A 27,351-nucleotide genomic window follows, 5' to 3' on the forward strand; every position below is an offset into this window, starting at 1 on the left:
GAATTAAGACATCATATGTTGATACACAGTTATCAATAATGCTGCTTTTCTCTGCAGGTGGTGTTCCGAGGAGGAGAAGGGGCTTTACAGGTCCTGCCTCCTCTGGTTGATGTTATTCCTGAGGCAAGACTGAATCTTGTGATTTATTATCTGCGGCAAGGTAAATACACCTTTCTCTGTCTATTTCACAGCTTCAGGGATGATATTAATTTGCCTGATCTCAACTGACTATTCAATGAAATGCTTATTTTTCCTTGCAGTAGAATGTAATTTATTTCATTTTCTGTTCCTCTGGAAAATAGTGATGTAAGAGTTCCCATGGCTTGCAGAGAAGTGCTTTAATTGTGTGCAGTCAAATAAATCTACTTTAGCAGGGTACTGGAGGTTCTTGGGTTGTATGAGATGGCTTTGGAGATGGTGGTGCTTATATGTTTATAGCTAGCGGGCCTCTCCTGCCTGAATATGTGAGAATGGTATATGTCCTTTGAAGGCAAGAACAACTGTTTCTGTAAATAGGGCACAAACTGAATATGAGCCAAAGAGACTGTGAACAAGACACTTTATTCCAAATCTACTTTACAACTCATAAAGAATGCAGGTAGGTAGCCAGGATCAGTTGGACAGGATTTTCTACTTGTTTCTCCCTAGTTGGCTGGTTCCTTTGAATTTTGTCTGAGTTGAGTTTCAAAGCTGTTCCCGTTCTCCCATTGTGTTCCTTTATTCAGTAGTGGCTTGACTGGCTGAGTGATGAGTAGGTATTAACTGCACTCATCTAATATGGGGAGATGTGATGATTACTTTTCCATTGCTTTATTATAAGCCTTGTCTTCTGTCACCTTTTAAAGATGACAAAGTATGTTTAGATGATCAGAGCATCTGAAAGCAGAAAAATGTCTTTTCTTACATTTTAAATAAAATCCATGCCTGCGATTATTTTTTTCCCCCAAAATGTTGAAAAACTACCTGGAAAAAAGGAGATACATTCTGCTGGCGGAAGTCAGTCACACCAACTTTATATTCTTTGCATCTCAGTAAGTTCATCAGAGAATCTGAGCTTATGTAAACATAGTAAAGCTCTGTGAGCTTTTTTATGTGATTGACTTTGAGTTTCAGATGCTGATTCTGAGTAACTTCTCTATGATTTGTAATCAACAAGGTTGGCGAGATTTAATCTTTGTAGTTGGAATAAGTTCTCTTGGTGCTCAGCTGTATCCAGGACTGCTTCTTTTTTCTGCATGTGCAATTGAAACATTGCCTCATCGTTTCAGCTCAACTCAAGACTGTGACAGATTTTAGAATATCCCACTACTGGTGACTATTAGTGGTTATAGAAATTCTTGTGACTAATACTGTGCAATAACATCTCAGTCTGACGTAGCTGATCTGCATACATCATAGTCTTCACAAAATATGGCAATTCTATCCCTATGGGGTTTTTTTTGATAGTAGAGAATGACAGTAAGGTTATTTAAATTTCATCATGGTTGAAAATTAGATATATATTCTCAAGTAAATTCAAATGGTCACAATTGTATATTAATAATAGTTCACCTGCTTTATATTCTATAAATTTATAGAGTTCTAGGTAAATAACATCCCATTGTTATCCCAAGTCTGGGTTCCTTACCGGTGTGCAAGAACCAATCCACACACAGAGCTGAGTTACTTGTTTAATGTGTGTCTGCACAGAGGTGGGTGTTAGGTGGTAATCCACAAAGCTAGCCCACCTTTTAACAAGTGGTAAAACTTTTTATAAACTTTCAGTCACACTTAATTCTCATTGGTTGCTGCTAGCCTCCTGTCCACTTAAGGTACAGGACTTTTTTTTTCACCACTAGTGTTCTGTGGGGAGGGGGCTTTGTTAGTAGAGAGCCCTCTTTGCTCAAAGGTGGATCTTTTAGCATGTGATTAGATAGTTCACAGATAGTTCCAGTAATTTTCTGTTTGGTCTCATTAACTATTTGGTTCTCCTTGAATTTACCTTGTTGTGTCCCAGCTTGACATATTTACGGTGTCTATTCCTTCTCCCAAGGCCATGTTTTGTTAACTGCTTGTAAGGATTAACTAACATCCTCTGTTTTTCAAATTCTTTCTTGTTTTTCACTGTAGATATTTACATATCTTCTTTTTTCCCACCTCTCTCTCTCTTTTTTAGAGTAAATTATTCTTGTATCAACATTATTAGTGAGAGTAGAGCTCTGGAGATCTATAGCACATTTTATTCAAGGTAGGTCCAATTAGATCAGGTTGCTTTGAGCCTTGTCCAGACAAGCATCTAGTCAGAACCTCCTCTGTTCCACCTTGTGTCCACTGCCTTTCATCTCAGCTATGGAATCTGTCCCCATCTGTACCCTCCCATTAGTTATCTGTAGACAGTGATAAGATCTCCCTTGAGCCTTCTCTGAAAGCTAAGCAAATGCAGTTCTCTCATTCTCCTCTGGCATCTACCTGCCTTGGGAGCCCTCAGGTGGGCTCACTCCAGTATTTCAGTGTCTGTCTTGAATGAGGAATCCCAAAACTGGACACAGTGCTCCAGGTGCAATCTTACAAGTGCTAAATAGAGAAGAATCCCTTCCATTGCCCTGATGGCATTCTTGCTAATGTGATCCAGTGTGCAGTTGACCTCCTTTGCTGCAAGGGTGCACTGTCTGTCAGGATCCCCAGGCTGCCTTTTAGCCAGAGTGTTCCCCCTGGCCCCATGTTGTTGCTTAGGATTGCTTCAAAAGCAAGCAAGATGCAGGACTTATGTTTTGCCTCCTGTGAACTTCATGAGATTTCTTTCAACCTGTTGAACTGCTTCTCAATTAGCTGGGCTTTCTCCCCAGTCTTTTATCATCTGCAAGCTTGCAAAGAGTACTCTCTGTCCTATCATCTGGGTTGTTAATATAAGACATTCAGCAGTATCATTCCCTGGGGAATTTGATTAGTAATGATCCACCTTTGGATTTTGTTGTATTTTTGATCACCATCCTTGGCTAGTCCAGCCAGTTTTCCATCCCCTTATCTTACTTAGCCAGTCCTCTCAAGTTTGGCTATGAGAAAGGTATGAGAGACTGTCAAAAGACCTTGCTAAAGTCAAGGTGTGCAGCATCCACTGCTATCCCCTTATCCATACAACCAGTCATAATTTGGGTTAGTCGGTACACTTTGCTATTGGCAAATCTATGCCTGCTGTTCCCAGCCACCTTTCTGTCCAGTATTATTGTTGCTGATGCCACTATAAGTAGTACTGATATTTTAACCAACTATCTTGCCCAATAATACTGTTAATAATATGTTTCAAATTAAGTTCTACTTACACAGAAGCAAAGTACATCATCTGTAGCGCTTAAAAATCAGGCTTTTTACTTGCTTGTTGTCAAACGCAGTAATTTTCATTAGCTACATTCTCTTCTTCACTGTGGTATACAAATGACTTGCATACTGGAAAAGGAGGCCAGGGGGAATTAGGGTTAAATTCCCTGTAGCAGCAAGAGTTAAGAATGTGAGAAATCATTACTTCTAATGAGTAGAGCTGTCTCTCCAAAACTTACAAGGTCTCTGACAAAGATAGGCAGTGTTAAGTTGTATTATGACAAGCTCTGAACTGGAGTGACTGAAGCACAAACATGCATCACGGTTTTTTCCAACTCTTTAAGATAGTGCCTTTTAGCAGGGATTGAGGCCAGGTTACCAGTTCTGATCTGCTCCAGTGAGGTTTGCTGGAGGCTTGTATTGGAGCCTGAAGAGCACAGTTGTGTGTTGATGGTCTACACTGATGAAAAAAAGGGCTGCTGTAACTTTTTTTTTTTCTTTAATGTGGTGGTGGTTGGTAAGCTGAGCTAGCCAAAAATAATAAAAAAACTATTTCTATTAAAAAAAAATAAATTAAAAAAATCATTCCTTTTGGCTAGTCTGGTACCTTGTGCTGGCTTACTACCTGACTGCTCAAGGGAATGGGTAGGAAAGTAGAGAGGTTTGATGGGATCCTGGCAGCCTCTATATATACTGTCTTAAATCGACCTGGAGTATTGTCCACACAGTGTATGGATGGTATGTACTAGCAAAATAGTTTTGTTTGATAAGGCTTGTTCTGATGGGCAGCTGGTATAGTACTGTTTGAATAAAATTTTGTCACTAAAAAGGGCATCTTCACTAGTTTGGTTTACAAAGCTGACCATAGTGCCAACATATTATTTATTTATTTAGGTAAAGTTTAGGATCTTTTCATTTTACTTATTTCTTGGGTAGGAAGGATGTTGTTTATGAAGTTCAAACTTAACATTTAAACTTCTATACTAGTAGTGCTCTTTGGTGGTTAGAAATAGGATCGGTTAAGAGCTGCTGGACAGGTTTTGAAATATTGATAAGGAAAAGTTGAAATTTCCCTTCAAAATCATGTTACCAATCCTCTTTGAGGGGTAAATAAATGTAAGAACAGAAAAGACAGGAAGATGATGGATTTATTACCTTGACCTTGTACTGTTGAGAAGGCAGACACTGGGTTATGAACAAGGGGGCCAAGTCATCTCTACTAGGAAAACTGTAGTAATAAAGAAGCTATTACTCATTCTGTGTTTGCTATTTGAGTTCTAGAAAACTATCACCATTGTGATATAAATTCACAATGATTTATAGTTACCTTTCTCCTCCTGTCTAAATGCTTTATTTCTTAGTCTATGTCTATTGGGGAATGTTGTAGAGATAAGTGACTTGTTCTAATACAGTGTGCTATGTGGGTTGTCATGCATTCTAATTTCTGGTATTTCAGATGATGTGCAGGAGGCCTATAACCTGATTAAGGACCTGGAACCTACAGCTCCACAGGTAATTGGAAACTGATGTCATGGTACATAAAAGCAGAAGTTATAAATTTATATGAAATCTGGCACATATAAAGCTGGTATCCTGAGAAGAGCTGCCCCATTCCTACTCTTAAAACTCTTGTGTCTTCCATCCATTTATTAACATCAGACTTAATGTCCATGGATGAAGTATTATATATGAGTAACTTAGCATGTTTATTACTGTACCACCTGCGGTCAACTAAGAATACAGATCTGTTGTGTGCAGATTTGATTCTGGGGAGCTGACCACTAGCGCACAGGAAAAAGCCCCGTTCCAACTACAGCTACTTGTCACTTCTGCCCTGGTGATGGTTACCATCCCTCAGATCTGCTAGCTCAGATGCTCATGGGGTTTGTTGTGAAGCCATTTCAGTACAAACAAGCTACATTAGATTAAACAGTTTAAATAATAGGTCTTTTCTAATCTCATCTCACTCTGGCTGCAATGAGTGAAAACTGCAGTGTGTCTTGGCTGCTACTGTAATTTTCTTTTGTGGCTGTTCCAACATCTTTAGCCTCTGATTTATTCCTCTTTGCAGTTTATTTTCCAAAGGTCACATAGCTGGGCATGAAAGGGACCTTTCATGAATCTGTGTCATGATTAGATGGAGTGAGGGAAAAGGAAAACCTCAGGAACACAGATCTGGTGATTCTGTGCTGAGGAGTGTCTTCTGCTGTTGCTTTCCACTTCTTGTGTTTTGCAGTATAGCAAGACTTACTAGAACAGTTTTCTACAGCTGTTGGTCCATTAGTCTCAATTTTCCCCATATACATGCCTAATAAAAATAACATAGCATTCTTGATCATATTTTGAAATGAGAATCTTTGTGCTTTTTTTCTGTTTTTCTCACTCACACTTGGAAGGAACTCCCTGCTAAGGCTTGCAGAACTATTTGTTAAGTAAAATGCTTACTTAGCATGCTGACTAGTACTCTTAGATTGCTTCTTTGCACTCCATTGTTGGTCTTTGTAGATGTCTCTTTTTCCATGTTTACATCTGTGACAGGGCTGTCCACGTTTATCAAGAGTACCTGCTAAAACAGGTTTATAGCTATAACTCAGAATTGTAAGATTTGAATGAGACAAATGAGTCATTACATAGTGAGAAAATCTTGCTCAGAGAATTAAACTACAGTTGTATCTCACAGTAGAGATTACAGGGTACTCTACTCCTATTCCTGATTTTAATAGATTAACATGACCACAGAGCACAAACCTTTTGACATTTTTGCCCTGATGAAAACGCTATGTGTTTTGGAGCAAGGATATTAGTGGTTATGGTTAACTAATGTGCATATTTGAAGGGGGATCTGTGCATTAATATAACAACAATGCACTTGATTATTGGTCATATGATGGTGAAGAGGGCATGATAGTATGTTATGTTGTTTCTTCTGGGACATTGTCTTTGAGCATAAGACTTTACCCCTTTGCATCCCACATATTTAGCAGAAGTGACTAGCTACCAAATGGAATGGATTTCTGGGGGGTAACTTTGTACTACTGTGCTGAAACACTACCATAGTAACCAGCTACCTATAATACTGATTTGGGATAGAATTGAATTTAGAATTTAGAAAGAAAATAATGTATACATAGGCTCTTACGTGTCTCCTGAAATCTTCACCTTGTCTTCTCTGATCCTTTTTACCTTTTTTTTTTCAGGAGTACATCCTCAAAGGAGTGGTAAATGCAGCACTTGGACAAGAAATGGGCTCGGTGAGTGAAGCCCATGAGGTTCTCCAGGTTCTCCAACAACAGAATTTGAACAGATCTGTAGGGGCTGGACCAAAGTGGAAGAGGCAGCCATTTCTCATTTAGATTGCAGGATCTCTGAGTCCTGTAATCTTCTTCTGTACAGTACTCAGTCCAGAATGAGTGAAATACAAATCTCTGTTGCTAGTCCTGACAATTAACCAAGTGGAATTTGGCTTCTCTGTCCTGCTTCTAAAAAAATCCTGTTTGCTTTCTACAGTGTTCTTGTATATGTGGGCACATACAGTGGCACATTTACCTTTTCTGTTTTTATTTCAGCCCTGGTCTGCCTGTTAGTTGCTCCCCATCTGCTCCTCAGAGTGTATTTTCACTGTGGAAATAATAGTTATCTATTTTCCCAATGGATTTTTTATTTATCTTAGAATAATAATATATATGACCACAGAGTGTTTTAGTGCCCTGTGTCTAAGTCCATAGGCCTACTTTTCAGAGAGCAGATCAGTCAGCCTAAAAACCAAGTCTGAAATAAATGAAAATTTAAAAAGACATGTTCAAAAACCACAAGAATTATTAGTTCTGCTTGTCAACTACTTTTTCATAGTTATTACAAGTCTAACTCTGAAGTTCTGTGAGAACCAGCTGGCAAAAAAAGCTAAGTATAACTTATCAGGGAAAACACAAAGACATGTAAGCTATCTTGAGTGATTCTCAACAGCTGCGTTTTAAAAACAGAATCAGGACTGTTGACTGTAGCATCAGCTCTGGAACTTATGTTGCAATTTTTTTTTTCCCTTTTCCAGAGAGACCATCTGAAAATTGCTCAGCAGTTCTTCCAGTTGGTGGGTGAATCAGCCAGTGAATGTGGTATGTCTGAAATGCTCTTTCTCCATTATGTAATCCTTCTTACAATATCCAAATGTATACCATCGTATCTTTGTTTAACTGCTGACTGTTAGCATGATTATTGCTAGGCATTTTGTTGCTATAGTATGAGTAACAGAAAGTCTAATTTATAGTCTAAAACAAATTTGCAGATTTAAATTAGAAGGCAAATTGATTCCAAACCTTACTAAAGGAATTTGAGTGGAAAAGAGGTTATACTGCAAACAGCTGGTCTTCACTGATAGACGCTGTGGCAGCTTGCCTTTGACTAATAATCCCCATTATAGAAACAAAAGACAACAGCTTAATTTGATGAAGTGTGCAGCTGAAACTTCACAGGTACAAGTCTAGAACTGCTAACAAAAGACTATCAAGTACATAGAGTCCTAGCATGGAGTGTGCCCTGGAACTGAGCTTGATAAAAATGTAAAGAGGAAAGAGGAATTTGGCTACAGAGAGGAATGGAGGCTCTGGGACTAACCCCTTGGTTGATTTTTTTTAAAAAAAAACCAAACCAAACCAAAACAAAAAACCCAAAAACCCAATATATTTTCAATATTTACTTTTACTTATTCAATAATAGACCAAAACAAGACCTTGTCTTCCCTTCCCCTTGCCACAGTAAAACAAAGAATACCAAATCAAAAAAGGCAGTAATCGGAACAGAGGAATTCAGCTGAAATGGGGCTTCCCAGTTTCCTTCGTAGGCGTTGTCACTAGGACTGCTTCTTTAGGTGGGTAACTTAGGTGTGTTTATGGTGCAGGCAGCTCATGGACCTCAGAGACAGAATGTTGTATCCTGTGTCCATGGTGACAAAAGAGAAGTAGTTCAAGAGATAGAGCAGCAGTACTGATGAAACTTTCAGCAATACTGTGTAGCCATTTTGTTCTCCTTGCAGCCCTTGTACTGTTGAGGTCGTGCAGCAGAGAGCTTCATGTTGGAAGGCTGGAAGTGGTTCCATAGATGAGGTTTCTCTAACACATTCCTTTTGCATTGCGGCTATGTCTTTGGAGTTGTAATCCTAACAGAAAGAAGCAATACGAACTGTAGTAGTGGAGGACTCAGTTAGTGGGCATATGGCTAACTGGTTTTGTGATACCAGTAAAGTCACAAGGTGACTGATGCAATGGTGGTAGGCCTCTTAATGCCCATAAGAGTTGTGCAGGTGTGATGAATGATCACTGCAGACATGGATAAAAATAATACAGAGGTAGTCTGAGAAAAGATCCGCTGAAGTATATCTTTTGAAATATTCAGAGAGATATATATATGTACACACATATATATATGAACTATATATATGTATAGTGAAGATATAGCCCAAAGTCAAAGTTGAAATTCTTAGGAAGCTGAAAGTCTTAACTTTACTACGAAATATTTTTAAACCCATATGCAAAACAAGATAGAGAGGCTGAGACTCTTGAGGTATGGTTGAGGGGAAGAAAAAGGAACAGAAATGTAGTCTGATTAGGAAGTTGGTTTAATTGGGGGAGAAAAATGAGCCTGTGTGAAGGATTGGTTCCAACTGAAGGTAAATGGAAACATTACTACTGCAAGCATCTTATGCTCTTAGTACTCCCATGTAAAAACTGCTTTGTCATTTTAAAAATTTGTGGGAGAAAGCTGACATACAGAAGAGCACGCAGTTCAGGGTAACTCCTTTCAAGGCGAAATAGTGTGAGGCTCTTTTTGTATCCTCAAATGAAGGACAAGTGGAGGTCAACAAACTGTAGATAGGAAATAGAAGAAGCAAATGGAGTTCAGTTTAGGTAGGACATAACAAAAAGCAAACACATGTAGGCCAAATATGTGGGTTTTTTTAAAAATATTACGTGTTTTAAAAGATAAAGTAGAGCACCTGGTTTTGGAAGAGGAAGCTATAAACATAAATATTTTTTTTAATGTGATAGGAAGGTAACATGTAGGATATTGTTCCTATTTAATTTACAATGGGGTATTACTAAATAGATGATACCAGTGGAGAATGGTTCTAAATGTTATAGGAACTGTCTCTCAAAATAGAGTAAATATATTTTCTTTATCAGTGACTAACATAAAATTGTTTTAAATTACATGCTCAGATAGGAGACTTATCATATTGAGGCTGAATTATTCACCAGCCAGCCTGTATGGGAGCAGTGACTGGCATATTAAAGAGGTTAGAGATTTTATACAGAAAGATAATTAAGTAATAGTTGGACACTTCTATTCTGCCCATATTGACCTAGTAAATGCAAGGACATGGCACGATATAGAGAAAGAATTTTTAAATGCTAAGTTTTCATCTTTCTAGAGAACATACAGATGAACAGGTGACTCTAGAGCAATACAGAGATAACGTAGAACCTGACTTGAAATTTTATGATGAAAGTCCGATCCTGTTACAGCCATCTGAGTATGCTCAAATTCAAAACCCATGTGTTAACAAAAGACAAAAAAATTCCATAGTACTAATTTCAATAACGAAAGCTACATAATAACCTTTCTCATTTATATGAGAAAATTTTCAGTGAAGTAGCAGTGAAAAGGATAAAATGCACCTGATTTGAACACTTGAAAGAACCTTTTGTTTCTTTAAAGAAAGGGCTTGTATTCATAATTAATGAGCTATAGGAGACAAATAATGACATGACTCGGTTTGCCAATGGTACAAAATTAACCAAAGTAGGAAAAATGAAAGCTTCCACAATGATGAAAGCTGTGGAAGAATATGTGAGGCAGGGTAACAATATGCAAATTAAATTTAGCTTTGATAAATGTGAAGTAGTACATAGGGGGGGAAAAAAACCCTTAAACTATATTTACAATATTATCATAAAAGTTGAAGAGAACCTTAGGAACTGATGAGGAAAGAGAGAACAAAACAAAAATAATTACAGTGTCATTTTCTACAGATATGCTTCCCTTTCTTGAATACTGTCTGCAGTTCTGGTTCTTAGAACTTTCTTTCAAAGAAAATAGATAGAACAAGAAAGGGTACAATAAAGACAGCAAGGATGATTAGAGAAAGGGGATAGCTTCCTGAACAAGGAGAGATTAAATAAAGGAGGATACATGGCTTGGAAAATGTTGACAGCTTGGTTATGTTTGTGATACAGAACATCATAAATGACAAGGATAAGAGGAATGGAGAATTAGTTACTGTACCATACAAAAAGCCAAGGAGCATTGACATAAATCATCACACAAGACAATTAAACAGCATAAATTACTTTTTCACAGAACACAACTTGATACAGAATCTTGCAGGGACCAGAAGTTATAAAGAAATTTGTAGAAGAAAAGTCCATTAGGTGTTTAACACAAAATTTTCAGTGATTAATAGGAAGTCCTCAGTGCAGATTGTTGGAAGCTGGGACAAACTTCAAAGGAAGCGGCATTACATACCACAGCATGTATTATATGTGAAACCAGTATATATTCTTTCTACAGCTGTGTAGTCTTACTCAGCCAGCTCTGAACCAGATAGATTTTGGATCCAATATGATTCTTTTTGTGTTCTTACGTACCTTAGCATATTAGCCACTATGCTGTATATTTGTGGTCATTTTTGATCTGCTGCCTTTCTCTTGCTGGATTTAGAATGGAGAACAGAATTCTTGCTGTTGTATACTTGGGCTTTTGTTAAGTAGCCAGCCACGCTATTCAAGCGTGTACGTCATGCTTCAGCACTTACCACTGAGCCAATCCTTGCAAGGAGCTAGTACCACCACTAGATTGTCTGTTTAAGATCTTTATCAAGTTACTTAGCTGCTTTGCAGATTTATAATACAAAAGTAGATTGTGCTCACCAGAGTGAGGAAATCCTACCCTTTGCTCACAAATGGGCCTACAAGGCTCTTGATTTTAATGTGGATTGTAAAAAATTAATGGATTAAAATGAAGATGTAGAATGTTTTTACAAAGCAAGGTCCTGTCTTTCTGACTTGCTTTTGTTAACTGTAGAAACCCATGACTGCATTAAGAAAAAAGCAGCAACAGATAGCTTAGGAAGAGTACAGTGTCATGCATTTGTAAAGTCATTTGGGGTTGTTAATTAAGCCTTTTGCTATTTTCAGTTAGATCTCTGACTTGGAGGTTCAAGGAACATAGAGCAGACAGAGTTAATGTGAAAATGCTTTTCAAAACATGTACACACTTAATCTCATATTGGAAGTTACATACTTTTATGTATGTATTCTGTATTTTATGTATGTATTTAAGTTTTAAGAGGAACACCTAAAACAAACAAAAAAACCCGACCCAGAACAGCAGCTTGCTTTACTGTTGTTTTGGTTTTGTTGTTTGGGGTTTTTTTAAGCTTAAAAACAATTCTTAATCCCAATGACACAAAATGGAACAGGCATTACAAAGGAGGATATAAATAGATTTTTATAGTTAATTCTCATGTTCTTCTCCCAGGGTCTTAACTGGATGGAAAATTAAACAGATCAGATGTCTGAGATAAGTTAGGGTAGAAACGGGGCAAGAGGAACATTAGCAAAAGTAAACGAACATTAAGATTTCCATTAAATACAGTGTTTCTGGTGCTTAAGTAAGTCTTATAAACTACCCTAAAAACACTGCAAGAATAATGGAGAAAAGCACCCCTTTAATTTTCAGTGGTCCTCTTTTAGGACCAAGTCAGGCATATCTGGTGTTTAGTGAGAGGAATGAAACATTTCTTCTGGACTTTTCTTTGAGGTATTCTTAGGTCACTCTACATAATTTTTAAAAATCAGAACTTTTCCCTCTTCCTGTATGAGTCACATGGGATGAATCAGAACTATAAAACTCTAGTTTTCCTGTCACTAGTAGTATTCATTGCTGAGTTGTGTGAGATTTACAGATGTTTTACTTGTTTGGTTTTTTAATGAAATCTTTCTCTAAGAGTATATGGAGGATAGTATACTGGGATAACAAAATTTTCTGCAAAAATGTGGACATAAGAATACGTACTAAAGCTTAAAAACTCTCCAATCATATATGGGGAAAATGTGGCTCTAATATTTTGTTACTGGGAATCATTTTTACTAAAAATGTCTTCTTGGTTTGAAGTTTTCTTTGCAGGGTTATTTGGTTTTTTTAAAAAAATTGTTTAAAATAAAGTGCTGTGAGTTTATGAACTTCAAAAATTGAATGTGAGAGAAGGGGCACTTTTGAGCTATCCGCATTCTCATTGCAACAAAAAAAGAGCAGAGGAACACCGAGGAAAACTGTTTCTGTTTTTGTCCTGTCAAGGCATATATGTGTCATGATAAGTATGCCTGCATGTAAAAAATGACAGGTAATATACAGGCCAGTTTCTGCTCCCAAGTGAACATTTGATAAATAACTGAATAATTTTCTTAAGCTGGAGAACTAAATAATGTGGTTCAGACATAGGTGAGGATGGATTGTCTCTATATGGAAATGATAGGCCATCCAAGCTCGGTATCTCCTACTGCTAAAAGATAAAAGTTAACAAGGTTCTGCTTTCGTTCAAAATATATTTTGCGATCTTACATAGTGTTTTCCAGGAATAATTACTACCCTACCTTATGTAAAGGAGAAAGTACAATTTTCCGATGGAATGCTATATTTTGTGCTGTGTATGGAGTCAAAATACTGGTGTTCAGGTACATGACATTTCTATATAAAGAAAAGATACATAACTTCCTACTGTGGATGGATTGATGGTAACTAACTTACAGGAGCAGATTACTTCAGGGCTGTTGGAAGCCTTAGGATCTTATCTCCTGTCACCTTACCAAAGTGCACAGAGAAGCATGCTCACTAGTGATCATTTGACATAGTGAAATAGCAGTGATTCGACATCACTTGCATTTATGCCTTTCCAGCTGCTGCTTGAGGTCATCCATCTCTGACCAATTGCTGCTAGTTGGGTCTAACAAACATTAATCCTAGTAAGCTTACTTCATAATCCCTAAAAAAGCTTTTAAATTGTTTTTCCGTAACACAGCTTGCAATTACAGAGTAGACAACAGCATAGTATGATGGCAGCAAAGTTTATGATGACGTTGACAGCAGCAAAATGTACTGGCACTCATTTAAACTGATATATCCAACTTGTTTACCACTTGTTAACAATGTGGTAATCCCAAATGCATGGAAATTAATTTTCATATTGTATTTTATCACTCAGTATTTTTCCTGTGCATGTATTGATTTTTTTTATAACAATATTTTCAGCATACCAAGTTTACTCTTATGGGAAGTAAAATTAAAATATGTAGAGATGCTTTGACCAGGATAACTGAGAAGCATAATTTTAAAGAAAAAAGGCTAATGAGGTTAGAATAACAAACTTGGGCTTTGTATCAGGTGTCTTTTCCTAAGAGTAAGAGTAATTAATGGTAAAAATATGCTGCATAAATTGTGTCATGGAAAAGGGCTGTTACTTAAACAATTTTTCTCTGTGGAATTTGCTGATGAATACAGTCTTGCAATAGTTGGATGCTGTAGAGAAAGTTGACAAGATGAACTAGTAGCTATTCTAACTTCTAGTACGGTCCTTTGCCTGAAAATGCAAGTTACACTATTTTTAGAAGTTAGCTGCATTTATAGTTCCCAGAAATCTTGGCAGTGATTTTTAATTCTACAAATCTGCTTTTCCCTTCTGAATTTTAGATACCATTCCAGGGAGACAGTGCATGTCCTCCTGCTTCTTTCTTCTTAGACAGTTTGGTAATGTCCTGATTTACCTCAACTCAGTCAAGGTTAGTATTTTTATTTAGTATTGGTAATACTCTAATGCATGGAATCACTACTTAAGGAATTAGACCGTACTGTTAGAGACACTATGTAAGCATAAAAAGATACAGAAACACAGGAGTAACAGCAAAACACAGGAGTAACAGTGGGACATAAGTGGTCAGTACAGTAAATGGATCAAAATGTAAAGAAGCAGTTTATAAGATAGCATTGTGCAGCATGATGGGCACGATGGTCTCACCACACTTGCAATTTAACCACTATCAGGCTTTCTGGTGGCATCACAGAAAATGAGGAAGATAATTAAAGAAAGACAATGAAAAAAACTGTGGGTATTTATGGGGTGAGCAGCATGGAGGTAAAAAAGCAAATGTTTTCTCAAGACTTATCAAATGAATGATGGAGATTATTGTCACTGGTTGATAATTGGGGACAACATTTTTATGAACAAGAGAGCATAAGGAAGATAGGACATTAAGGAATGTCCTTATATTTTACAGGGAAAGCAGTCACTGAAGAGCTAAGATAGGGCAGTATTACCAAAGCAGTAAGCTAAGAATATTATTTTTTGCAGAAGTAATCTGAGTGGTACGCAGGCAATGTGGCATTTTTCAAAGTAAGAGAAGGAGTCTGCAGTTATAATGCAGCATTATCAGATCACCAGTATTCAATGGATAACTTACAGATATCCAGTTACAAGTCAGACATGAGGCAAAAAAGAGAGTCTGAAGTGTGACTATGGGGTTAACTGATTGCAGCTTCATTCCAGTGTTTTGAAACTAGAGTTGTAAGAACTCATATCTGGTAGGAAGATGAACATGAATCTAAAAATAAATTATTAGGGAGCTATACAAGATGAGCAGAATTACAGTGTTCTAAGGGGGGTGAGATCTAAAGAAAAACGTGGTTGTAATGGTGCCAAAAGCAGCTGATGGTGAAGGTGTAGGGTGTTTAAACTTTGTCTGGAAAGAGGTCACTGAAGAAATGCCATAGTGGCTGTAGACACTAGAATGGCTCCACTGTAGTGGAATGAAGAGATACCCCACACTACCACCACCTTAAATTGGAGTGTGTGTAATCGAAGAAAAGGGGAGCTGGAAACTAACAGTGAGATTTGTCTTGCCTAACTTGAGCCACCCAAAAATCAGATTTCTAGTTATAACTGATCATTTGGTCTCAGTCTATAGCCAATGGTGGCAGATGGTAATTTCTAGAGGATAATTCACCCTGTGTATTTCTTACGCTTATCTTAGAATGGAATGGGTCACCCCGTAGAAATGCCAGCTCTTTCAATTTCCTTTAAAAAGTTTTAAAACTAGTTCTAACCTGAAAAAGTTAAAATTTACTCACCACCTCCAAGGTATATGGGAAACCTTAGAAAAGAGAGAGAGAGAAGCGTAGCATCTAGGGAGGCAAATGGAGTTGTCATTAATATTGGGAAGTAAGGCTAGTGTTTGTAAGGGAAAGAGCCAGAAACAAACAAGATGCTAAACAGAAATTAAGAGAGTGAAAGTAGGCAATAGAGTGATTAGAGGATAGCCCAGAGTTGTGAGGCAAGATAAGTGCTACAGGGAGGGGATTAGGTGACACAATTCTGCATCTGTGAGGGTATGAAGGAAAGTGTTACAGGAAGGTTTGGAAAGAAAATCTGAAGAGAAAAGGAAGAGTACAGAATACTTGGTGTTATTTTGTGTGATGTTTGGAAGAGCCCATGCAGAGAAAAATATAGATGAGGAATAGATATAATGTTTAAAAACTGTCAGGAGGGAGGCAGAATATGTATGCAAGTATGCAACCCTTCAGTCCTGCTATGTTTATCAACTAGAAGAAGAAGCATTCTTACTTTGTCAGATTTGGGAGAAACAATTTTGTTATGTGTGCACAGGAGAGGGGAAGGGTTATCTGACTGCTTGTTTGGGTGTTCTGCTTTGTTTCAAAAACTTAGCTGTTTTGCTGTTCTGTAGAAATACTGTTGCACATTATAATGTATATACATGGATTTGCAAGCTGGAATTGTCCACATATACATGCCTTTGGCATCAGTAACCATATATATGTTTTGATTTGACCCATATCTAGGCAAAGATAATGAATTTTTTTAGCATAGTCCCTCAGTTTTCACAGTTGTAATGAGCATGCGTTTATAAGGGGGAAACAAAATGCTAAGCTAAATAAAGAAAATTCAGTATAGAAAGAAGATTGATGCCTTTCATTGCACAGTAGTATACTCTTATTTGAAATACTGGCCACTACCCCCTCAAATGTGGAAAGAAAGTTGATTCAGAGAATAATTAGAAATTGAAATATTGTCTTAAGAGATTTAGAAGATAAATATTATTTGCTATAGAGGAAAGTTCATAAAATATATATAAGGAAATTAAGAAAATAGAATTCTATAAAATGAGGATTAGAATAAACAAGGTAGATATGCCATTTGTATTAGGGGAGTCTGAAAACAAGATACAGCTTGCTGGAATTGCAGCAATTTCACAATGCCTTTTCTAAGAAGAATTTTGTCCCTCAAAACACAGTTGGTTTATGGAACTCATTGTCATAGTTCAAGGTAGGGTTGAAATTGCGATTTTGGAAAGTTTCATAGACTCTATCTAGCAAGTTGCAAAATGATTAAGCTTTAAGTAAAATATGTATTTGTTAAATTCTTGAAGGGAATCATAAATACAAGTAATCTGAGACATAGCACTGTTGGTAACTTTTGTCCTTAGTCCTTGTTATTTATCTGCCCACTGCCACTTTCCTTGCATGGTCCTTTTGAAGTAGTTGATCATTCTCATAATTTTTTAGCTGAAACTAGCCACTGCTCAGATTTACTTAGGTCATTGCCCTACTCTTCAGGTCACATGGATGCAAATAATTTTTCCTGTACCATGTAACAGGCAAGGTTTAGGTGGCTTTACAGTTACCTCTGTGACCTCTGTGTTTCATTCACAGGAGTAAACTTAAGTAGAATCTTTGCAGCTCTTTAAGTGGAGCTGCACACTCTGTGAAGATTGGTTGCGTGATATTCTGTCAGGAAACACCACCTTCATCCATGATTGATTAAAACTGCTGTAGGCATGAGAATGTCTCAAAGGACACCTTATTATAAATGTGTTGCTAGCTGCCCTGAGGGTGACATTATAATACTGAGGATCAACTGAGAAGACAAGCTAATTCAGGCTCAGCTGAGTTCTGGCCGCAAGGAATGCTTCATTGTTCAACTGGGTATCTGAGCATCTCATTGAAATGGACACCACTCAGACCACAGTTAGTTTTAGGAAAAGACTGAAGACCACTAGAAAGACCACAAAAGAGTGAAGTCCAGTACATACAATGTGGTTTTAAAAAAATTTACAAATCTAGCTGCTGTGAATGTTTTGCACTATCAGCAGCAGTAGTTCATTTCTTGCTAGTTTTGGTTTTGCAGCAGGTCTGGTCTCTAGTACTAATACAGCCAGAATAGAATGACATATTTTTTGAGTTTGATTACTGACAGTTTCTTTTCCATTTTAATTCAAAAATACAGTGGGAACTATTTGAACAGAGGAAACTATTCATGCCTTAAAACTAGGATCTTGCTCACCAGCTTTGCTTAACCTGGGACTTGTGCTGATTCACATGAAACTATCACTGAGGAAGAACACAGTGAAATGTTGTAATTCTTATATGGAAAAACCCATTAGTTCACCCTAAGGGTACTGAAATGTTTTCACAAACTGGGCTCAAGAATCTCCTGATTAATTCAACCTGGTGCTTTCACATAGCTTGTTGTATTTGCCAGCTTTTGAACCCTAACATAACACTATCTGGGTGAAACCTAGACATCCAGCAAATGGTGGCAACCCCCCACCTCTCCTGCCAAGGCACTAGCTTGAGATGGAGATATATATATATATATGTGGGTGGCCTGAATTTGTACCCTTTGACTGCCTGTGACACGGAAGGGGAGAGGTTTGTCCAATGTCCCTACATCACTGAAGAAGATAAGAGAGCACTGGGAAAGTATTTTCCTGCTTGCTTCCATATCTTTTTTACAGTCCCAACTATGCTTTTTATCTTCTCCTCACACTTTAATGAGGGAAGTTTGATCTTCCTACACCAGTTCTGTTTCTTTTATAGATGTTTATATAAGGAAAAACATCTTTCACACACATTGCTGTTATGCAGTCAAATCAGGGTTCTTCACCTGGTGTGCAAAAGCTGAAACACACACAGAGCCAAGATATCTGTTTATTGCATGTCTGTGCAGAGATGGGTGCTAGGTGGTAAATCCACAAAACTAGCCCACCTCTTAACACATGGTAAAACATTTTATACACTTTGAACAATTGTTTATAATTACATTTAGTCACACTTAATTCTCATTGGTTCCTACTAGCCTTGTCTCCATTTAGAGGTAACATGTTCTTTCTTTTCACTGCATGTTCTATGGGGAGAGGGCTTTGTTTGCAGAGGGCTCTCTTTGCTCGAGGGTGGACCTTTTAGTATGTTAATTAGGATAGTTCATGTATAGTTCAAGTAATTTTCTGTTTGGTCTCATTAACCATTTGGTTCCCCTTGAGTTTATCTTGTTGTGTCCCAGCTTGGCATATTTATGATGATGACTATTCCTTCTCCCAAGGCCATGTCTTGTTAACTGTTTGTAAGGGTTGATTAACATCCTCTGTTTTTCAAATTCTTTCTTGTTTTCTTTAAAGTCTATAATTCTTGTTTCATATTCCCCCTTTGAGACTGTATAAGGAAAGAATTTATATTTTCCCCTTATATTAGTATCATCTTTTCATTGGTCAGCCCACACAAGATCGAATATCTCCATGTACATTGAATTAATACATATATATTCACAAATATTAGAATTCGTACAGTCACAATGTATATCACCTTCTTTATCCATTAACAAATCTCTACCCAAAAGCCATTCTATTTTGAGTAGTCAAGTCAGCCAATTGTTTTATTAGATTGTGTGTATTTCCCAAGGAATGTTGGATAACCTATTTTGCAATCTGATTTATCTGTTCCTTTCATAGGATTGCATCTTTGGATACAAGTGTAATAATTTTCCAGGAGAACAGTGATATTTCCCATTCCTGTTCTTCTCTTCCTCAGTTTATATTAAAGGACGTATTTGCCCATAATTCTCCCCAAGATACGTTAGCAGGCATGAGAATCCTGATTAAAGGAGTTCCTCTCTCTGAGGTTTCTAGGAAGTGTGTACAGACCTAGTAATTGGGTTTGTTCACTATTTGTATTCTTTTCTGTTTTGGTTTAAAATGCCTGTTTTCCTCCCAAGGGTCCTTTAATGGCTGCTTCTCAGAGTTCCTGCTTTGTCCTATCACTATAACTAAGCAAAGGATACCAATTTCTAGTACCATTTCTTGTTACAAGGAAATCAATATTCTTCTGCATGCATTCTACTACTACTACAGTTCTTATTACTAGCATGCAACAATACAAAATTAATCCTTAAGTATAATCTAATTCAAGATATGATTTTTCAAAATCCCTTGTACGGTTCATCAACCTTTAGAAAATTTTAATTTACAGTCCCCAGTTTGTTCAGTGGTCCACAGTTTTGTTATACATGCCTTCTTCACCCAGGTATAATGTATCCAGAAGTCAACTACTCCTAATTTCACTGCTATGTAGGCAGTCACTGGAACAGCATATGGGCCTTTCCATTTTTCTTTTAGTGGTTCATCTCTCCAACTTTTGAGGTAAGCCAGATCTCCTGGTTGAAATTGATGCACTGGTAAATCCAAAGGCAAAAGTGCTCCTTGATTGTTAAGGATTGTATCTTAACGACTTCTCTCACCCGATTAGTACAGCAAGGGATCACTTCCGGCCATCCTGAAAAGGTATCTACTAAAACAAGCAAATACTTATACTGGTTGCAGCTCGGCAACTCAGAAAAATCTATTTTCCAGTGTTCCCCAGGAGTAATTCCTCTTTCTTTCCAGACTGCTCCATGAGCATGAATACCTCCAAATGCATACTTAGGATCTGTACAGACGTTAATCCTTTTCCCTTTTCCAATTTCTAATGCTTGAGTTAAAGCAATTATTTTTGCCTTTTGGGCTGGTGTATTAGGAAGTAATACATTAGCTTCAATATCTTCCATTTCTGCATATCCTGCCTGTCTTACTTTGTTACATACAAAGCTATTCCCATCTATGAACAATTCTATATCTTTCTGTATCTGGGCTCCCAAATGGTCCATCTTTCAAGTCTGGTCTGCTAGCAAAAACTTGCTCAATAGTACTTAAACAATCATGTTGTATAGGTTCTTGTTCTGGCAGGAGCAATAGGGTGGCAGAGTTCAGGGAGGTTACTGTTGTAAGATCTGTGTCCTGTTCTAGCAACACTGCTTGGTATCTCACTAGCGGAGTAGGAGAGATCCAGTGATGTCCTTTCTGTTCTAGCACAGCTGCTACTGCCTGAGGCACTAGGACAGTCACTGGGGTCCTAAAGCTGATTTTCAGTTAGCAGTGCTGTGGCAGCTACAGCTCATAGGCAAGCAGGCCAGCCTTTACTTCACTTAATTGTTTACAAAAAATAGTTGACTGGCCACTTCCAGTCACCAAGCAGCTCAGTTAACACTCCCAGCGCCACCTGCTGCCTTTCATGTACATACAGCTGAAAAGGCTTGTTCATGTTAGGTAAGCCCAAAGCTGGAGCTTCCATCAATTTTGGTTTTATGTCATCAAAACCATTCCGAAATTCTGTAGTCCATTCTAACAGTTCTCTAGGACCTTTTATGGCTTCATATAAAGGCTTAGCCATCCATTCAAAAGTTGGTATCCATATCCTGCACCATCCTGCCATTCCTAAAAATCCTTATAGCTCTCTTTGACTTTGGCACTGATACCTGACAGATGGCTTCTTTTCTATCAGTTCCAAGTTCTCTCTTTCCCCTGGGAACTTCAAACTCTAAATATTGAACTTTTTCTTGAGCTATTTGTGCTTTTACTTTTTGAAACCTGGTAACCTGCAAATGCCAGTAGGTTTTCTAAACTTAACTGTTGCTTCCAAACAGCTCGCTCCAATCAACTTGTCATCTCCATATTGAAGCACAGTAATATCAGGGTATTTACCTTGCCATGGCTCCAGTTCCTTTGCCAGTACATTACCAAACAGAGTGAGGCTGTTCTTGAAACCTTGTGGGAGCACCGTCCAGCTTAACTGACTTTTCTTCCGGTAGTTGTGTGCTCTCATTCAAAGGTGAAGAGGGTCTGACTCTGCTCATCAACAGGTATGCAGATTTCAGATCCAGAATTGTAAAATAAACATTTGTCTCTGGTATTGTGGCTAAAAGCATATATGGAGTTGTTACCACAGATGAACATCTACAGTGATCCAATTTACTTCCCTTAAATCTTGGACCAGCTCATGAGTCCTGGGTTTCTTTACAGGCAATATAGAAGTATTATATTCAGATTGGCACTCCTGCAACAGTCCATGTTCTAGGAAGGCATTAATTATTGGTTCCCACCCTTTCCTAGCTTCAATTTTGATAGGGTATTGTCTTCTCCTTACCAGTTTTGCCTAAGGTTTCAACTCAATTTCAATAGGAGATGCATTCTTTGCTTTTCCCAGTTTCTTATATGCCCAAACCAAGAGAATTATCGCATTCAATACCATGTCTGGGATGTTGTATTCAGGCTTCTCTAAAGTTTTATCTGTCAGCAAGCAAATTTATGCTTTTGAAGCTGTATCAGGTGGGATGTGGAGCTGTACAGAATTCTCAGAGAAAGTTATTTGAGCATTCAACTTGCATAATAAGGCATATATAGAAATTATTGAGTTAATTTAGTATTTCAAATTGTGCATTCCATAGGTTTTAAGAGAGGCCATATAGTTCATTTTCCCGTTGTCCCAACAATTGGGGTTGTCATTTTATTTAAGGGTCACTTACAACTAATGATTAGGAAATGAGTTGCTCCACTATCCGTCAAAAAAAAATAATCAGTAATCTCATTCACCAACTTCACTGGAACCAGAGGATCAGCTGGGGAAACTTTGATTTTATCCCCCGGTCCCCTTCATTCATCCTAATTTTCTAACAAAATAAGATTTACATCCTTTTTGTCCCCTGACTCACGCTTTCCCCCCCGAGGTAGGACACTCCTTCTGATGTCCTTCTTTTTTGCATATAGCACAACTGATTCAGTCCCAAGGATGTTCGACTTTTCAGATCTCTTCCCAACCCCATTCCCATTCTTCCTCTCTTTATTCTTCCTCTTCCTCTACCTATTCCTCTGTTACCTGCTACCAATAGAGATGCTTTTTGTTCTTTTTTCTGCTTTCGTTTTTTACACACTTTATATGCTATCTCTATCAACTGTGAGACAGACATTCCTCTTGCCCTGTCGACCTTCTGCAATTTTTTCTTACAGCTTGTGATGATTGTCCAACTAATAACATGTTCGACATTTTCTGATTAGCTTTCGCATCTAGATTTAAATCCGTCCACTTTTTGTCTACCTCACAACCTCTCATAAAAAGCTGATGGACTTTCTTTAGGACCCTGTTTTCTAGAACTGGTACATTGTCAGGGTTTTCCTGATAAAAACTGACAGTTTGTTTCCAGATCAGAGGTAGCAAATGGCACATGTACAAGAACTGGTAAGCCCTCCACCCCTAGTGCTTGTCTCAGAGGTGCTTGACCTCTGAGATTGAGATTGCTCTTTGAGACTAGCTTCAGACTGGACTTGCCCCCTTGTCCTGCTGGAAACAGGACTGAAGTTTTTATCACCCATCTGGTTTAGGTTTTTGTTTGGGGTTTGGGTTTGGTTTGGTTTGTGGTTTGGTGGGGGTTTTTTGGGGGGGTGAGGAGCGCAGTTTTGGAAGCATCTGATGATTTTTCCTGCATTTGTACCATATAGGTGTGGGACTGTGGGCACCAACAACTGTATATCCTCCAGTTCCTCCTGCAACAACATACAGTCCCATTCTTACTGCAATTCTTTCCACGTATTATACTCTTCTTCTTCCCAGCACATACAGCATCAACACATCTCCTCCCATTTACACTTTTTCTGAGTATCTGGTTCTCTATACAAAGTCATAAAGATATCAATATAAGGCACTTTATCCCACTTACCCTGTTGGCAACAAAACAACATCAATTGTAATATAGTATTAAATTGTAAAGACCCATTTGCTCAGCTGACTTCTGGTTGTCTGAGTTATACTTCAGTTTGGACATCTGACCATGATCAAATCTAAACTATTTGGGTCAAACCCAAACATCAGGCTAACCTGTACCTAGAGTTGTACTTCCCGCTTTGGCCCATGCAGCTTTTCCAAAAAGATACAGCTATATCAGCCTGATCTGTCATTAGCCAGGCATGTCCAGTCTAATATTATGGGAAAGAAAAACTTGGTTTTGTACTTAAGATAGAGAGAAGGGTGCCTGTAAGCAAGGTTTGAGCCTAAGGAAGTCCTATTACACAGTGAGCTGCCTGGCTACAGCCCAGTACTGCAGCTTCACCTCCGTCATGGGATCCAGTGTGTCAGACTAGCATCTGTCACATAATCAGGTCCACAGGATCTTGTGTTGAACCTTGAGAAGTCCTAGAAAAACAAACTGTTCATCTCCTTAAGCTGTTAGAGAGTCAACTGCCTATTTACCCACCCTAGTGGTGAAATAAGTGCTTGGGAGGTGAAAGAGACCATGGCAGCACAGCATGTCTTCACATGCCCAAAGTGAAAATTATACCCACAAAAGCTGCCACTGCAATTTTGAACTTAGAGCATTTTCCAGATCTCTCATAGTTAATACTGTGGAATGTTCCAGCTGTGTTTGTAGTCACGAATGTAGGATGGAAAGCCAGTCCATAATTTTCTACCCACTGTTTATAAATGCCGTCTGTTCATAATGTAGGTTTTTCTTTTTTCTTCCCATTGTCTTGATATAGCCTGACTCACATTGCAGGGGGCGGGGGGTGGGGGTATTTTTAGTGTTATTTTACCATGGGAGTAGATTTTTTTGTTTTATTTATTTGGGGATTGTTTGTGTGGCATATTTTCCAGAGTTACTTCTACAACGATGACACATTTAACTTCAACTACGCCCAAGCCAAAGCTGCCATGGGCAATTTTAGTGAGGCTGAAGAGGTATGTATTTACTTTCTTTAAAAAACAACAATGGAAACATTTCCCACATACTCCCCCCTTTCCTTCCTTTTCTCCCTCTAGATCTTCATGTTGGTTGAAAATAAGTAGGTTGTGTGGAACATCATCTTCCCCTTCTTAGAGGAACTGAAACTCTCAACGAACACTATTCAGAAAAGATTATCTTGCTAATCTTGTAATGTGAGGTATATGGGGAGTCATGCTGCTTGTGGCGCATCACAAGAGTGCTTGTAGCTATCTAATTGATCAAAGAATGCCCTCTTAATCAGATTTCCTATGCTTTGTGTGGGATCCCAGGCAGTCCTATTGATCAGACTGACTAGGGCATGCTGAGTAAAAGGCACTGAATAGTTAAGAGCTTCTAGGTGTCCCTAGAAATTTGTGTTTAAAAAACCCATATTCTTCCTCTGAGAGATGTGGGAGGAAAAGAGGAAGTGCTCAGTATCTTATTCAGCAGCATACAGATACAGCTGGAAGAGATTAACTTCTACACACAGCATTTTTTGTGTCTATGTGCAGAAGAAACTTAATTACAACTAAAATATGCAAAAGCAAATAGCTATTATGAAGATGGAAGCAATCTTTTCCACAAGACCAGAAAGAAGACAAGCCAGGAAAAAAAAGCAACCACATAGCCTGAAGTGAATCATATAGGTTTGGTTGGTTTGGGGTTTTTGTTTGTCTTGTCTTTCTAACTTTTTAACTCTTCAGGTTTCTCAACAACAGAGCCCCCCTGGGTTTTGGGGGAGTTTTTTGGGTTTTTTATGGTTTGTTTGGTTGTTGTTTTTCGTTTTTTGTTTTGTGGGGGTTTGGGTTTCGGTTTGTTTGTTTGTTTGTTTGTTTTTGGGGGTAGTGTGGGTTTTTTCCCCCCCAGCACCCACCCTCTTAACTTCTGTTACCTGAAAGTGCATCTCTCTCTTAAGAAAAATATCCAAGACTGTCAGGCAAAAGGATATATATGTCAATTCACCTGCCTTAATTTAGTTAGCTTAATGAAAAGTCAAGTGAGTATGTTTTAAAACTATGCTGGCAGGCTACACTAATTCCTGAGACCTCATAAAGATGACAATGCTTCAAGTAAGCTTTAGCTGAAGCCAGGCAACAAAATCACAAAGGTGTAAACTCAGGTTTCTTACACATTATTCTAGACAAATTTGTGTTACATTGCTGATGTATTTAAATAACAGAATTATGTAATTAAATTGATTAGTCTGGCCTAATGTCTGATCTTTGTGATGACACTTTCATATAAAGATCACCCTTCCCCAGTGTCTCATAAACTTGTAAAATATCTCCACATATAGCACTTAATAAGTTATTTAAAAGCTTACAGCTTACCTCCCTGAACATAATGAAATAAAACCTATGATAAAGTGCTACTTACAATGATAGTTCTGCTTTCTTTTTATTTCTTCCTTTTCCCCTTCTCCTTGCCCCAAAATTGAGGATCACCAATGTTTAACCAATAAAAATGTCAGTAATTTGTGGAACTCACTGTTCCAGTACATATATCTGCTCCTGTAAAGATACTTTGACTTTTGACAGTACCTGCAGAGGGGCATAAATAGCTTTTTTCTGTGAGCAAAGCCAGAGTACAATTTAAAATGTGTAACCTCCCCCCATGCATTGCTTTAGCTGTAGAATGTAATAAACCTGAATTTGTACAGTAAGCTACAAAAGCTGAACATTTTGCCTCAGAACCTTACTGAAACCAAAATGGTTAGAAAAGGCTTATTGCTGCCCTGAAATGGTCTCTGACATGTCTAGGGAGGAAAGGCTCATATATATGTGAAACTTCTGGTATTTCAAGAAGATGCTAATGTAATTGCTTGCAATGCTTCCTAAACAAACACATTCCAAATAGCTTTTCCCACAGGCCCAGTGTTCCTTTGTGCTGTTTGTGTTGCATGGCCGCCCACTGGCACTTGTTCAGAGGAGGCCGCACCCTGCACACAGCTTGGCGTTTTGAAGCTGCAGAAGTCCCTTGATAAGCATGGCACTGTTTGAATCCTCCACCTACCCGACACAGAGACGTCCCTACGCTGCAGTTGCATACCCTAACTCTTCTCATAAAGCAGTTGTTCGTGTGGCTTAAGCATTAGCTGCATGTTGAAACGAGGCAGCTGTGCCTTCTCTTTGTTTAAAAAGTACATGCATGTATAATCTTTTATTTTCCTTCTTCCTGCAGGTGTTCCTTTTGATCCAGAGCGAGAAGATAAAGAATGATTTTGTTTACCTTAGCTGGCTGGCTCGCTGCTGTGAGTCACTTTATTCTCAACATTGCAGAATACAGATCCTCCTTTATTGCATCAGTCTTGGCAATCCACTTTCCTAATTGAATTTAATGTTGTAGGTGGATTCAGGACTATGAAAGTGAAAAGCTGATTGCACTAGTTATAGCATGGGTGGTTATTGCACCTTTCATACACCTGGCTATAGTAAGCAATTACTGCTTCAGTGCAATGCTGTTATAGTTCCGTCAATGCAGCTTTGTCCTAACCAGTGAACCTTTTTCTTCTCAGTTGTCTACTCAATTGCTTGAGTGAAGATTTTCTGTCTTTTAAGACTGAGTTACAACTCTGAAATGTTCAGAGTAAAACATAAAATAGAAGCATCATACTGGGTCAGGGCCAAGGGTCTGTTTGCCTCCAAGAGTAGCCAGTGTCAGATGTCTAGGGAAGAGAAGGATGAGGCAAGCGTTCACAGTGTTTTTCTTCCTACCACATTACTCTTTGTGTTGTCCAAACTGCTGTGCCTGAGGGATGTCCTTTATAATCTCCGGCATTTTTTTTCTTCCAAAAAATTTTCCATTCTTTCTGTGAACCCAGAAAACTTTTGCTATGTTAAATATCCTATAGCAAGTTTTATTTAGTTTTTCTGAACCCCAATTCAGATACAGTGCCATATGCAAAATAGTATAGAGGTGGGCTTTTCTAATAACTCAGTCTGAGACTCCTTAGGCCAATTTGTTTTCCTTACAGTGCCTCAATACAAAAATGTTATCTTATCCAACAGTTTTCAGTAGTTGTACTTGGAATGTAAATATGTATGTTTTGGGACATAATACCATATCGCAGACATGTTCAACATCTCTAATGTGAT

General features: G+C 38.1%; 1 protein-coding gene across 1 annotated transcript in view; it reads left to right on the forward strand.

The window, feature by feature from the left end:
* TTC26 (tetratricopeptide repeat domain 26) overlaps positions 1 to 27,351 on the forward strand; it is a 55,259-nt gene that overhangs the window by 19,067 nt on the left and 8,841 nt on the right. Inside the window, exons 9-15 of the mRNA XM_037390115.1 lie at positions 58 to 160; positions 4,751 to 4,806; positions 6,492 to 6,545; positions 7,343 to 7,406; positions 14,035 to 14,123; positions 24,148 to 24,231; positions 26,438 to 26,507. Of these exons, the coding sequence (XP_037246012.1) occupies positions 58 to 160; positions 4,751 to 4,806; positions 6,492 to 6,545; positions 7,343 to 7,406; positions 14,035 to 14,123; positions 24,148 to 24,231; positions 26,438 to 26,507 (520 nt within the window). The remainder of the gene's footprint in view (positions 1 to 57; positions 161 to 4,750; positions 4,807 to 6,491; positions 6,546 to 7,342; positions 7,407 to 14,034; positions 14,124 to 24,147; positions 24,232 to 26,437; positions 26,508 to 27,351) is intronic.

The sequence above is a fragment of the Falco rusticolus genome, chromosome 5 (genome assembly GCF_015220075.1).
Source record: "Falco rusticolus isolate bFalRus1 chromosome 5, bFalRus1.pri, whole genome shotgun sequence".
NCBI lineage: Eukaryota > Metazoa > Chordata > Aves > Falconiformes > Falconidae > Falco > Falco rusticolus.